This window comes from Xiphophorus hellerii, chromosome 8 (assembly GCF_003331165.1).
Source record: "Xiphophorus hellerii strain 12219 chromosome 8, Xiphophorus_hellerii-4.1, whole genome shotgun sequence".
Taxonomy (NCBI): Eukaryota; Metazoa; Chordata; class Actinopteri; order Cyprinodontiformes; family Poeciliidae; genus Xiphophorus; species Xiphophorus hellerii.
The window spans coordinates 23,500,317-23,515,769 of record NC_045679.1 but is presented as its reverse complement, the minus strand read 5'-3'; the positions used below and the strand labels follow the sequence as shown (position 1 = coordinate 23,515,769).

At 41.7% G+C, this 15,453-nt stretch overlaps 1 protein-coding gene across 3 annotated transcripts in view; it reads right to left on the bottom strand.

The window, feature by feature from the left end:
• The window catches only part of LOC116724175 (netrin receptor UNC5D-like), a 228,829-nt gene that overhangs the window by 22,236 nt on the left and 191,140 nt on the right, over positions 1–15,453 (bottom strand). For all 3 annotated transcript variants that reach the window (XM_032569633.1, XM_032569631.1, XM_032569632.1), the window contains exons 11-13: positions 14,531–14,749; positions 13,087–13,171; positions 3,797–3,965 (exon numbers count right to left, since the gene is read on the bottom strand). In XM_032569633.1, the coding sequence (XP_032425524.1) occupies positions 3,797–3,965; positions 13,087–13,171; positions 14,531–14,749 (473 nt within the window). The remainder of the gene's footprint in view (positions 1–3,796; positions 3,966–13,086; positions 13,172–14,530; positions 14,750–15,453) is intronic.

The following is a 15,453-nucleotide window of genomic DNA, read 5'->3' as shown; positions in this document are numbered from 1 at the left end:
TTGTTGTACCATGTACATCCTCTTGCAGGGCATTGTATCAGCATCGGTATGCTTTCTCAACGTGTGCGTTTTTATTTTTTGCTCTAAACCATTACAATGCGGAATATGAGCGATATTATTAGTGTAATTTACTGATCATTCCCTAGGAAACCTCCCAGAAAACTTCGGATAAGAAGCTGTATGGGGGAAAAAAACGTGCAAATGAATAATGAGGCATCTCTCTTAACAGATGGGGGAGCTGGTAACACTGACACAACGGATTAGCAGGGGGCAGTTGTTTCCAGTGGCCAATTGCTCCTCATCATGTGCTAAGTTCTCCCTGAATCACCTCCTAACGTACCTGCGACCCGGTGGCCCCCTCTGCATATGGCCGTGTAAAGAAAAGCCGAGAGATTTTGTGGCCTACAGCTGCTTCAACCCGGGCCATTAGGGAAGCGGCATACATGACGGATATCTATGATATAGCTCACCCCCCCACCAGGCGGCGGCAGCTGGGGGAGAAATGATGGAGTCAAACAAGTGTAAAAACAAAAAAAAGTGGAAGCTTAAATGGGAATGGCGCTTAGAGGCAGACGGGGTGAAAGAGAAAAGTGAGGGCAAAGGAAAGAGAGGACAGAATGGGAAAGAGACCTTCATCTTTCATTATATCACTAATTTAGAGATTAGGATTTGAGTGAGCACCCTTCCTGAGATAAAAGCCTCATTAATTCTCCATGACAGAGATGGGCCACGGTGCTACATTTGGAAAATATATTCCCCGTCTTAACCTCCGTCTTCCTGTCTGTGTCCGACCTCGCCCCTTCCCGTTCTACGTCGGCGTATAGCTCCCATCAGCAATGGGTATTTTGATAGCTTCCTCTTTGTGCAACACATCTTGTGGCAAATTACATCTGTGTAAATGTCACGCCGAGTGAAAGGACCAGGTAGGCAAAGTCACAGATCCATCCCACCCATCCCACCCTCCCCCTGCACAGTTCAGGGAGAGTCTGGCTGTGAGGTCACTGTGACCTGATGAGGTCTCCAAAGGCTTTCGATGAGGTTACTTAAACATTAAAAGAGCAGAGAAAACACGGGGAGAAGAATGGTGACTGCGTGGAAGCGAATGCAGGTGTCTAAGTGCTCTTGTGCGATGGTGATAGGCTGCTACTCCAAAGGGCAGAGTTGAAGGACTTTTTTACAGCTATTATTTTATTAAAAGAGCTAGATGTGAGAAAAAATCACGGAAATAACACTCTAATGCATCGAGGGAAGGGAGGTCCTGAATCTTTTAAAAGGTGCACTTCACAATTTTTTATTTCTTTTGGTTTTTGCCTACTCATGGACGGCTTTGAGACAGAGATGTCCAATTTAGCCTTTAAAGTGTTTCGAATATTTAATTCTGTTTGTTAAATTGTTTTTTTTTTAAAATATCCTGGCAGCTAGGTGAGATACTTTTTTATTAAAACCTAAATCAAAATAATTCTCCTGTTTTAATCTATCATTTACAGAATATTTTATTCTTTTGCACTTATTACTCGGAGATTAAAAACGAATTAATTGTAAAACAGACACATTTATTCAAGTTAAGAAAAAAGAGAATTTGTATCTTAGTAAAAAGCTACTACTACCATTTACTCTAACAAGCCTTTTGGATGTTAAATAGTATGAGATACAGTTTTAATTACTATATTTTTAATTGTGCCAGACTTAAAATAACTATCAGCTGAAATATAATAAATATATTAAATATTGTTTATATTTACATCATGTTATAATGTTATAAGATGATAACATTATAGCATGTGAACTATTTTTCAGTTCAACACTCCTAAGGAACATCGTAAACAGCATAATGAGGAGCATTGTTGTGATGACGTATGGAAGGCAGAGTTTTGGAAAGAGCAGAAGTTTCTTAAAGTGACAGAGGCTAATTTCAAGGAATCAAATTGCGACATCAAATTGAGGTTTGGTGTCGGTAGATATAAAATTGATATAAAATTGAGGTTTTATCCATCCATCCATCCATCTTCTTCCGCTTATCCGAGGTCGGGTTGCGGGGGTAGCAGCTTCAGAAGGGAGGCGCAGACTTCCTTCTCCCCGGCCACTTCTTCTAGCTCTTCCAGGGGAATCCCGAGGCGTTCCCAGGCCAGCCGAGAGACATAGTCCCTCCAGCGTGTCCTGGGTCTTCCCCGGGGCCTCCTCCCGGTGGGACGTGCCCGGAACACCTCACCAGGGAGGCGTCCAGGAGGCATCCTGACCAGATGCCCGAGCCACCTCAACTGGCTCCTCTCGATGTGAAGGAGCAGCGGCTCTACTCTGAGTCCCTCCCGGATGACTGAGCTTCTCACCCTATCTCTGAGAGCCCAGCCACCCTACGGAGAAAACCCATTTCGGCCGCTTGTATCCGCGATCTCGTTCTTTCGGTCATGACCCAAAGCTCATGACCATAGATGAGGGTGGGAACGTAGATCGACCGGTAAATCGAGAGCTTCGCTTTTTGGCTCAGCTCTCTCTTCACCACGACGGACCGGTACAGCGCCCGCTTGACGGCAGACGCTGCGCCAATCCGCCTGTCGATCTCCCGCTCCCTTCTTCCCCCATTCGTGAACAAGATCCCGAGATACTTGAACTCCTCCACCTGGGGCAGGACACCCCCCCTGACCCGGAGAAGGCACTCTACCCTTTTCCGGCTCAAGACCATGGCCTCGGATTTGGAGGCACTGATCCCCATCCCGGCCGCTTCACACTCGGCTGCGAACCGCTCCAGCGAGAGCTGCAGATCATGACCTGATGAGGCCAGTAGGACCACATCGTCTGCAAAAAGCAGAGATGAGATCCTAAGGCCACCAAATCTGATCCCCTCAACACCTTGGCTGCGCCTAGAAATTCTGTCCATGAAAGTGACAAACAGAATCGGTGACAAAGGGCAGCCCTGGCGGAGTCCCACTCTCACCGGAAACGAGCCCGACTTACTGCCGGCAATGCGGACCAGACTCTGACACCGGTCATACAGGGACCTGACAACCCGTATCAAAGGGCCCGGTACCCCATACTCCCGGAGAACCCCCCACAGGGCTCACCGAGGGACACGGTCGAACGCCTTCTCCAAGTCCACAAAACACATGTAGACTGGTTGGGCGAACTCCCATGCACCCTCCAGGACCCTGCCGAGGGTGTAGAGCTGGTCCAGTGTTCCACGACCAGGACGAAAACCACACTGCTCTTCCTGAATCCGAGGTTCGACTATCCGACGGACCCTCCTCTCCAGGACCCCTGAATAGACCTTGCCAGGGAGGCTTAAGAGTGTGACCCCTCTATAATTAGAGCACACCCTCCGGTCCCCCTTTTTGAACAGGGGGACCACCACCCCGTCTGCCAATCCAGGGGAACTGCCCCCAATGTCCATGCAATATTGCAGAGTCGCGTCAGCCAACACAACCCTACAACATCCAGAGCCTTAAGGAACTCCGGGCGGATCTCATCCACCCCCGGAGCCTTGCCACCGAGGAGCTTCTCAACCACCTCGGCGACCTCGTCCCCAGAGATTGGAGAGCCCAACCCAGAGTCCCCAGGCTCAGCTTCTTCAATGGAAGGCATGTTGGTGGGATTGAGGAGGTCTTATATCTACCTTATTCTTATGAACAACTGAAGACAACAGTTACTTGAGTGTGTAATAAAATGACACAATGTACCTGGAAAATACATAATATTCCCCTTTTAAAAGTTTCGTGCACATACTTTGGCATTCAGTGTCGAAGTTCTGGGAAAAAAACTCAATCTGCTTACTTTTAATTGAAGATAAAACGAGTTCTCTCACCTCCCACTTGTCCTGGATTTGTCTCTTTAACCTGATGGTCCAGTTGTCAGCAGCGACTTCTGCACAGTGTGCTATAGTCATGGCTATTGGACAGGACAGGTCGAGGCCTGGCGGGCCGTATGTGACGGCAGGACTCAAAAAGATCTCTGCCCCGTCCTCCGGCACAGTACTGCACACATGTAAATATAATAACAGTTTTATGCATTTCCTGAACAAATTTACTGTATTAGTTCAGTCACTGTGTGTGGTAAATAAGACATTTAAAACAAGAAATGCCTAAAAAAAAAAATTGGAAACATTTGAACTAAAAAAGAAAAAGATATGGGACCATTCCTAACAAAAATGGAAACCTAGGGATAAGTAAATAAGGCCACAGCTTAATATTTTGTAAAGTTGTGCATGGGCACAAGGTAAAGAACAGCATTCAAAGGTTTACAATAATCCAAATAAGAGGTGATGAAAGCATGAAGATTTTTGTCCATTGTCTTTAATTGGGAGATTTGTTTTATCCTCCTCTGTAGTTTATATTTTCTGTTACATTAAAATTACACACCATAATTTCTGTAACATTTAAACCCAGCCACCTATGCCAAATATCACAGTTTTGAACAGTTTGCCTTTAAGTACACTGATAAAAATCCATCAACCTTAGTGGAAAAGTTAAATTAAAGGAAGCATGGCGTTCCCCTTTCGGCATCTCCACAGATAACGAGAAAGAGTAAAGCCTTTTAAAGAAACGTGTAACCAATAAAGTAAGAATATCTATGTTTTAAGATCAAAAGGATCACGGGTGCCAAGGATTGTTGATCATTCACCGATGTTGGGTTTGAATAGCGCAGAGGTGCCGCTGCAGCTCCAGCGTGTGTGTGCCTGGTTGCTGTTCCTAGGAGACGCATCTTACAGGCTTTAATTATTAAAGCTATGTAAATTATTACAAACTTCTTTTGAGCTAAAATAGGTTTTATTTCAGTTTCAGATCTTATTCAAAATGAAGCCGTCATAAAAAATATCTTTAGGTGGCCAAATGTAATCTCAGCTGGAGCGCTCCTTTTTTTTCCTGTCTTTCGTTATATTTAGGGGATTCTATTATTCAGGCTGCTTTTACCCAACAAGGACAATTAAACTGGTCAGAGTTGATGGGAAGATAGAAGGAGTTAAATACAAGAACAAACCTATTTGGGTTCAAACTACTTGAAACAGGAAGCTAGCGACAATAAAACAGTTGGAGCTACAGCAGAAATGTTGATGGGCTATAGTGACCAAGTCAGAGTCAAAACCTGAATTCAATGGAGAATCCATGGCAAGACTTGAAAATTGATGTTCACAGATGCCCTCCACCCACTCTCACCAAGGTTGAGGTATTTTGTAAAGATGAATGAACAAAAACTTCAGTCTCTAGATGTCCAAAGGCAGTAGAGACATGGTTTCTCTACCAACAAAGTGTTGACTATTGACTTTGTACCCAGTTTTGTAAACTGGATATCAATTTCCTTCCTTTGTCCTCTAACGTTCTCCAACGTAACGTCCCAATAAAATACATAAAATTGTTTAAGGTTGTAACACAACAAAATGTGAAACACCGTAGCTGAACGCTTTCACAAGGCACTGTACATCTTTACCTACTGGTCTCTGTGTAATTAGGACTCGGAGTGTAAAACTTACACATGAACACCGTAAACTCAAATCCCTGGACGACCATAATGAATCAATCGCTGACTAGCTGACGCGCAGACACACAGATAGAGGAAGATTAAAGCACCAAGACTAATGGACAGTGAGGGTGGGGAGGACAGGCTTTAGACCGGAGTGTGTAAGCTTTGTGGGTCGATGGAGCTTATGAAGGCTGCTCTGGCCAGCCTGGTGACAGATTAGCCGGGCCAAGCTGCTCTTGGCCAGGGGCCCAAACTTGGCTGGAAGCCCTAAAGACTGAGAGCAATCGATGGGACCACCATCAGTCATGCAGCTGGCCTGGCTGGATACCTCACGTACGCAGGGCACAACGCTGGTGCTGTTGTCGCTGCAGCAGCATGGGTGTTTTTCGGCATCATTAATATAACTGTGGCATGAACGGACCCTAACGTGAGCGCAGAGATGCATCGCAAATGTGGAGTGTGTGTCAAATCATACACTAGCAGGGACTAACGGAAAGTATCATGCTTATAGGTTGTGATTGTACGTTTTTAATCCATCACCCAATGCACATTTAAATTAATATTGGTGTTCAGTAATTATTCTGAAACCACTACCACTCCATTCTCCATTTGTCTTGCGTTTTAAGTTGTAGGAAGATGTGCAGCCTTAAGTAATATCGACAACACTCCTGCCTCGCCCTTTTATACAACCAATATTGAACCATACACAATTCTGATCTGCAGCTCAGTCAGCCTGCCAAGGCTTTATGTTTACGGACATAAAGTCACCTTCCTAAAATAGTGACCCAAGATATTTTTTGCCTAAGACATCTTATTTAAAACATCACTTAATCTCATATTACATTATGCAGAAGCTCTGTCTGTACTATTAAGATTAAATCATCATAGGTTTCCTAATGCTCGAAGTGGCTGCAGCTGACAACAGCCTGTCCTTTTTGATTAATTTGACCAGCAGTTATTAATGATTGGGGGCATTAATAGAAAATATATGAAACATTTAACTTTCATTCCAGGAAGGCCATGTTCAATTAAATATGAAAAACAGGGAAAAGGAACTGAGACACAAGAAATAAGTAACATAGTCTAAACTGTGATCTACTGATGTCAACACACACAATCTATAAAACACGAATGCATCAGTATATATAAATGTTGGGACAGCAGTTGATGTTTCAGAGAAAACACCATATTTTTATCTTTACATTCACTTACAGTAAAATGGCTGTTTACATACCCAACGCAAGAAGACAAAACATAGGAAACAAGAAAAAAAATGCATGGAGAAATTATGATGTTGTTTAGAAATATACATCTCTGCAAAACATTAACAAAAATAATAAAAAAGATGCATTGCTTTCAAACCTCAAATAATGCAAAGAAAACAAGTTCATATTCACTTAAAAACAACAATACTAATGTTCTAACTCAGGAAGAGTTCAGAAATCAATATTTGAAGGAATAACCGGGAGGTTTTCAACGGGGTTCAGTGCGGTGGTGTCCTCATTTTTTCCAGAGCTGAATATCAGCTGGAAAATGATTGAAAATTAAATGAAAGTTATAAAAGAAGCAATGCATACTCCCTCGTATGGATAATGCTTGTTGTCATTTTCAAATTCAAGTGCTTTAATATAACACCAAATCTCCTCTCATTTGCATTCACCTTCAGCAACTCTCATCATTTTATGTCTGGGTGCTCTTCTTTACAACATGCAAACTGAAGGAGTTATGAAAACTATTCAACTTTTAACAGATGGAGGATTTTTGAGTAACTAATTTATTATATTTTTGAAGATCTGAATCAAAATGATATAGTTCTGCTGGCAGCTGTGCAGATGTTACCCGTAGACTAGATAACATGTTTTGCTTTCGGACTTTTTAACCAACGTTATTCTTCTGATTCAGAGTGCTGTGAGAAGCGTTGTTTCTCATTATGCTGTTACCAATCAACAGTAGAAAATGAAAAGAATTGCAGTCCAAATGTAATTTCACACTTTCAGTCAGGCGGCACCTTGTCCGTACAGCTGCACTTTTGTGCTAATCAGCCCCCAGCTCAGAGGAAACCAAGGTTACCTGCTGCTGAGACTATGGTAATTAGCCAGACTGTCTGTGAACAAAGATTAAAGATGATTCTTTAGCATCCCTGATTGTGGTTATGGGAACAAAGAGCTATCACTGCAGTCATTGTTGGTTACAATTTCAGTTGCTGATTAAGTACGGTCTCGTGTGCAGATGAACATCATGCTGCGTTTCTGCATAAAACAAAACCTCGCAGGATGCAGTTTGTCAAACGTGTTGCTGACAATGCCTTACACGTTATCTATCATGTCCTGAAATAAAGCTACAACGCTTATGGGCTTATGAATTGGGACCTTAATTAAAGCGAACACTTCTCACAGTCTGTATTGGACCAGGCAAGTTGTCAGTGGAGGCAAATGGGGGAAAAAAAAAAGAAAGAAAAAAAATCCTTCTCCTGCCTCTGTGAGTCTGGATTTAATCCACAGAACAGGATGTGAACAGCTGTGGTGTGACAGCCCTTTCTATCAAACAAATAGTCCCCGTGAAAACTGCTGACAGCACTTCCATTTTATTACTAACTTGTCAAATGTTAATACCGAACACGAGACCGCTGTATGATAACGCTGTGTGTTTTACGCAGGAAACAACGAGTTAATAAAAAACGTAACAGATTGAGTGCAGCTTCCATTTGAACCATGAAAAGCTTCGGACTGTTTCATATAAGCAAACACTAATTATTTTACAGCAATATTTTCTCTTTTAATAGTGCCTTAATGTGAAATAAGCCTTCTAGTTGTTTGGTGGAGACCAGCACCACATATACAATGTCTCACAGAAAGTTTTCATACCAGCTACATTTATTACACTTTGTAGTTCCATAGCCACAAAATGCAGTGATTTTTTTTTCAGATGGAGTTTATGAAAGACCAACAGAAAATGACATAATATTGTAAAATGGAGGGTAAATTATAACTTGTGCTCTATTTCCTTTATGAATAAACATTTGAAAATGGTGGCATGTGTACAGAGAAGAATGCTGCTGGGGAGGCAATGGCTTATGTTGGGGGGTAACAGTAAACAAGCATTTAATTTGACATAAATACATAAACACACTTGGCTTATTAATACAATAAGCTTATGATGTAAACAGTGACTTATAGAAAATGCTGAGTAATTATGCTCAGATTTGCATAAACATTAGTATATGTTACAGAAATCTAATAATCAAACGTTTCCCATCTCTGAAGTCTATCTCTTTAAATGCACAATCAATTTAATCAAGTAAGATTAGCAATAGTTCATTACTATTAGCAAAAGTAAAAAAGGTACAGTGCAGTAAAACCACTCTTGTACCTTTTTTAACCTCCAAAAGATTTACTCAAATAAATGTACGGCTGAAAATACGTAGAGGACAGAGGGCACATTTATAGATTTCTGGATCAAATAGAGATATTAATAACAGAAAGTTGACCATTCCGAGGTAAAATAACTAAAAATAAAAGTAAATAACTAACTTCCTTTGTAAGAATGCCCAGGTTTTTTCTTTTCATCCCCAATTATGCACTAGTTTTTGGTTGGTTGTTTAGTTAAAGTCCAAGAAATTACAGTAAAACCTATAGTTGTAATGACTAAAGGCCTAATTTAGTCGATACTTTTCACTTAAAGGAAACGTGTTGTAGTGGCCAGATTAAAATATGCTGATTTAATCTAAACTGGTTAACAGTGGAGATAAGATTTAACAACAATGTCTCTGATTTAACTTCTGCTTTAAGTATTTTTGTACCACAATGAGGACATTTTCAATAAATGTTTCTCACTTTGAATCCTTTTGTAAAGCACTCTTATTTTTAGAACATGTGGCCTGGTCTCTCAGTCTGGGAACATCTCAAGGTGAAAAAAGGGAATTCAATCTGGAGAAATCAATATTTTTAAATGAGCAAAGGCTCTTATGATAATGCACGCAGTAAAAGATGTAGTGACAGCCCCGGAGAGAATCACCATCATGCCCCTGTGCCTAATCTCAGCTCTGCTAAGTTTTTTAATCACTTTTAATTGATTATTTTTACAGCTTTGCTGTGTTTCGATCACTCACTGCTGCTGCCCAATTGCAGCTGCCCTCATTAGCAGAAGGAAAGGGAGATTTTCAGCCAAAAGCTCCACAGTCCCAAAGAGACAAATTTGATGATAAACTGAAGAACATGGAGGGTGGGGGGGAATGGGACGCTAATCAGATAGATAATTCTCTGTGAGCATAGAGAAAACAAATGCAGTGCTTAGGGACTTATTAAATATTCACGACTCTTTCATTCAGGTGATTCGGGAAAAAAAAAATACAACTCTCTTTAGTTCCTCTCTTTATGTGAGTTGGAGGTGGCCATTATGTTGCACTGGGAAGCCTACGAGAAAATCTGGAGGTATGCTTTAGGGTTCAGTTGTAAAAGGAAAGTTTTAGCAAAGAAACTTCGTAAAACTCGCTTAAAACAACCTCCAGCCAAAGACTCAGATGGAACCAATCGGAGACAGGTTTATTCCAAGTTTTGACACTACAGACTCTCTCTATGTGCACAACCAAGAAAGGCACCCCTCGACTTATCCACTTTTGTGAGCCGTATCATATTAGACGCGTTTTGCCACACGCCATGATTTCGTCCTTCAGCAACCTTATGTCCCCTGCTGAGCTCAGACAGTTCACACACAGAAGAAGAAGAAGAAAAAAATAGCTTCTTGATGCCTGGAGGACATGGGGAAGCTCCTTTGAGCACCTGAAACTGAGCCGGAGCTGATCGATTCCTATTCTTTGAGAAGAAAAACAACGTCTTATGTAGATGACCGAGGTTTGAATGGGAAGAAAGGATCCAATTTCTCCCCTGGACTGTGCGGCTGTCAGAAGATAGGCTGTGACTGACAGCTCAGCGGTGCACGGATCCTGCAGCTACTTAAATGACAGCCAGAGAAGTAAACAGCATCAGGCTTATCAGAGCAAAGCAGCAGCTTGGAGGGCAACAGTTTGGCTGAACGGGAGCGACTTAAGGCACAGAAGTGTGCAACGAGCCCGCTAACTGTGCTCTGAGCCACAGCATCTATTCGACCTTGGATGTGTTTCCTCTCCCCTGTGACCCCAGGCACCTAATGGGTGTGTGGAACTGCAGCGAGATGACGGCTGAATTTCAGATGGAGCCAAATGTCACTTCTCTGCCCACTGCTATTTGGGTTCACTTTGGAAATCAAATCACATTCAGAAGCACAAGCAGATACTCATGTCCGTGTGATAACATCTTGTGAGAAATGGTTCGCACAGACATGCTGACATCTTGATAGTGGCTGCTTTAAATCAGAAACATGTCATAAGACTGACTTCTGCTTGTAAGATGTCTTCTGAGGGTCTGTTGCCAAGCAATCAGACATGTTAGACACAGTGCCTTGCAAAAATGTTCATATCCATAGAGCTTTTTGAACAAACCTGACTGTGCTTCAATGGATTTTTGGGGGAACTACACCAAGTGGTGCCTCATGGTCACAGTAAAACAAAGTTGTGTCAAGCTTTCATTCTGTCATCAAGTAGCCATCAGATGATGGCCAATCAATGGTAGGTTGTGGTGTTCAGACAATAAAGGGGCTTCTTAATCATCCATGAGCAGCCCAGTGTCTTTTGTTACGGCCTCTTTATTGTCTGAATAAGGACAAGAAAAAAATCCCCCACACCATTACCCCACCACCGCCAGTCTGAACCCTTGACACACAGCATTAGTGATCCATTCTTTGATTTCATTTACACCAAATTCTGATTGTACCATTTAAATATCTCAGCTGAAATCAATACTCTTAAGATGTGTAATCCAATCTGACATTGTCCAAATTTGTCAAATAAGTGTAGATTGTATCTCTTCCTCTTCTTCAGTCAGTGTCCTTGAATGTTTGAGAAGTTCTGCATTCAGAGACAGTATTCTGCGTGACAAGTGGTTACTTAAACTACTGTTGACTTTCTATCATCTGAAATCTAGTTTCCTACTTCTCTCACCTCTGAAATCAACAAGGCATTTCGTCCACACAACTGACACTCACTGAATATTTGAAGACCATACTTTGCAAATCTTAGGACACGGCCATACCACATTTGTAATCACTTACAGTTAATCCACGCCTATTTGGGGTTGAATATTTGTGGTTTTCTCTTAAAATCTTTGGAAAAAAAATGAAATTTGGGACGCTGAAATACCTAGCCACAATGCTACTAGAGATGCTATTGGCTGACAGCCAATCCAGGAGCTGCATTTATTTTGTTTTGGGCACTGATAGTCTGTACCCCCCAAAAGCAGAAATAAGGAAGATATTGAATGTTAGCTATCTTCCAGTATATTAATACTGTCTATATATATATAGACAGTATTAATAGTGTTTATATAAACATAGACAGTATTAATATACTGTCTATATTAATTCATATAAAGGTATATTTGGTGTGTGAGCTGTTACTAAAAGCAGTTTTAGGTGCTATTAAAGGGGGTATCAAGTATTTGTGGATCTTAGTGTAAGATGATTTATTTTTCCTTTTGAATTAATGTGGTTACATACAAGATCAGTTACTTACTACAGTTGATCCATAGCTAAGGAATTGTGCTGTGCCTTTAAGAGGAGCTGTTTCTTTCTTCTTCGTTGGTTTTTTTTTAGGAGTGCCCGAGACGGGTTCTGTTCTGTTGAAACGGAGGTTGAATAAAAGTCTGGACAGCTATGCTATTCCCTCTCAGTGTTTTACTCTTTTTGCACCCACGACCTCTTATTTTATAGTAACACAGATTTAACTCACATCGCAGTGTTACATTATCACCTATTAGCTACTATCAGGGGGTCCACTGTAAATCCCTTATCTTCCCCTTTTTGACTTTAGCAAGTTGTCTTCACCACAACTAGATACATTAACATATTGGGTAGCTACTGCCTGCTTGATCTTTTATTTATATTAACAAGTAATTAAACAGGTGTGCCTAATATGGTGGATGTCTGTGTTTGTGATCTTTCTCCACCAGGTCTTACTTATCGTGACGTTTTCTCCCCTGAGTCGCAAATTGGTGAAAATCTTACATTCTCCTGCTGCATCTGCATTCTGAAGCACATCATACCCAATCTCTGTCCATCTGACCAAACACCATTTATCGCCTTCACACTGCAGAGTTCACAGCGCTCGCATCTCTTACCAGTCAAGATGGAAAGAGATACTGTCACAGCTATATCTGCAAATAGAAAACAGACTACCGTAGTCATGAAGTGTGTTTTCCTCCACTGAGAGAGTTGCTTAGGGCAGTAATGCAATACGTCTACGGCTTCCAATGTATTTATGACACATCACATCCTCCCCCTGTGGTGTCGGCAAGATGACAAAAGAAGGCAAGCCGAGCGAGAACATGTGCATCTGTAAGCGAGAATATGTACATTGTGTATCACTTTGTGTGCTTCTTAAGAGAGCGTGTGTGTTGTCGCCTTTGTATGTTCCAGGCGCTTGTTTGGCAACGAGACAGCGTGACGGTGTCACGGCAAGATGGATGAGATATGCATGGGGAAGGGCTGAGAGATTAAAAGAGAGCAGCCTGAGAGGCAGACGGCGCCGCCTCTGTGAGAGTCCCTCACCTGCTGTCCTCCTGGTTGATGCTCATGTACATTTCCCAGGTAGTGTCTTCCGCGATCCCCCCATGAGGCACCAGCAGACTGATACCTGTGGAGAAAAAAGGCACGCGAGAGCTGATCAGCAGGCAGCCGGCCGTGCACACACGTGGCACACACCTGCTCAGCTGTCAGGCCTCTTTACAGAGGGTGACAGCTAGCGGGGTGACGGCCCCAGAAAAGGGTGACAGAAGAGAGTCTCGGAGGCCTTGTGAAACCCAATGCTGCCAAGACCGCCTTTGTCGCAAGCAGACACACTTACACGCTGCATCTTTCTTAAACGCGTCCTCGCAAAAAGCGTTAGCAGCGTCGTTGTTTGGTATTGTAAACAATTGCTACCAGTCTGGGGAGTGGAGGAAACTCCTGGAGGAATAGAATGATGAATGTTTGCCACAACTATGTAAAAGTACACACATTTCTTAGCAGTGTTAATTATATGCTTTCAAGTACTGAATTAAAGGCAGTAATTCATATATATTTAGCTAAAGATGTTCTATATACAGCATAAGACTGCTGTAGTTAGAAAAAATACCTTAATGTATTTTATTTGATTTTATGGAAGAGGATGAAAGAGTGGAAGGAAAAGTGGTGAAATAAATTTTAATATTTGTCCCAAAGAGTGTCATTTGTCAGATTAGAAGTACATTTTAAAACTAAAAACCTTTAAGCAGGAACTAAACATACATTTTTTATTTTGTAAAGATAGTTTTTTTTATTGATGTGATGTAATATCCTAATTTTAAATGGCATGTTTCTAAGTGGAAAATTATCATAATTAATAGAAATCCATACCTGTTGAGCTGATGCTTTTTATCAGCTGGGACATGAAAGCTGGTCAGCGTTTATATGGATAGAGCTAAATATAGAGTAAATACTGGAGGAAAACCTGTTAGAAGCTACAGAAGACTTGAGAATGGGGTGTATGGTCATTTTTAAACAAGAAACAAATGCTAGACATTCAGTCATAGCATTTCATGCACCAGAATGGCCAATTCATAGCACAGACTTAATTTTTTTATGAGAATTTCAGAAAATGTCTATAGAAAGTTATTGAACTTGATTCCAGCTTCCCAATCAAAATTCCACATCTTGTGTTTTCAGACAGCAAATTGGTCCACTTGACATCTATTGATTCATATGAGCTGAATATAAAAATCACCCTTTTTAGATTTTCACATTAAAAAAACAAAACTGAAAAACCAGGCCTAATTTTCCTTCCATTTTACTGTTATCCACTGTATTGCGTAAGATTTTAACATAAAAACCACCGTCATTTTGCAAATTGAAAAATTTGAAGATGGTGGTTTGTAAATGACCAAAAAAAATCTTCTGCCACCTTCACATTAAAGAAACCCGAGTTTACACTCCCAGGAGGGTCGCATCAAATCAAATTGCCTCACAGTTGGCTCACCTGTGTTGGGCAACACCAGCCTGCCTCCAGCATGGCCAAACACCGCCGTTGCTTTGTGCAGAGGCCTGCTGAGCGTCTGAAAGACCCGCGGAGTGAAAAGGTTTTTGCCTCTCCTGCCCAGCGTTGTCCCTACTGCAACCCCTCTGTAGTCTGGAGCCAAGCCCCGTGGAAATGTCTGAGGGTGGGACATGACGTGGTACTCTGCCCTTTCCGTTGCCCCTGCGGAAACAATGAACGCTTTGAAATTCGCTTTCTGTAAACTTATGAACTCTGACGTCTCGTCGGTACAGCTGTTCAGCCCAAACAAAAGACAAGCGGCGCTCAGTAAGCAGCTTTGTTTACATTTATGACACGCTCATAGTAAAGCGATTCGCCCTCTGACTGTTCACCAAAGCTAATCCTGAAAGAGCAACCGAAAGTGCAGCAAGCCTGCCTCTGCCAAGGATTTTGCCTCCAGCTGAAACAACGAGCCTGAGGGAAGAGCATCACTTTGCATCCAAAGAACCAGCAAAGTAGAGTCTTTACACGGTAGACTCTATGTAAAAGGTGATTTTTACATCCGTCACGTCTAAGTTTTCAGCATTTATCAGTTGCTGCTTTTCTGTCTTGTGTCAAACTAATACGCTTCAGATTGTCAAACAAATGTGCTTTTTAAATTTGTATTGTATTCATTGTGTAAGAAAAGCTTTCCAAACTAACCGGGCCCTAAGTAAAATGCATGTCACACACGCTCCACAGATGTGACAGGACTTGATGTTTCGCAAAGTGAAATTCATTTCTTAACATTTACAGACACGCAACACGTCTTTGTTATTCGTGTCAACATAAGGTAGAAGATTTAAAAGAGTGTGACAGCTGCTTCAGTTTCTCAGCCGCTGTTGTTGCTGGTGGCACAAATTCATGGAAAATAGGGCAGTTGTTCA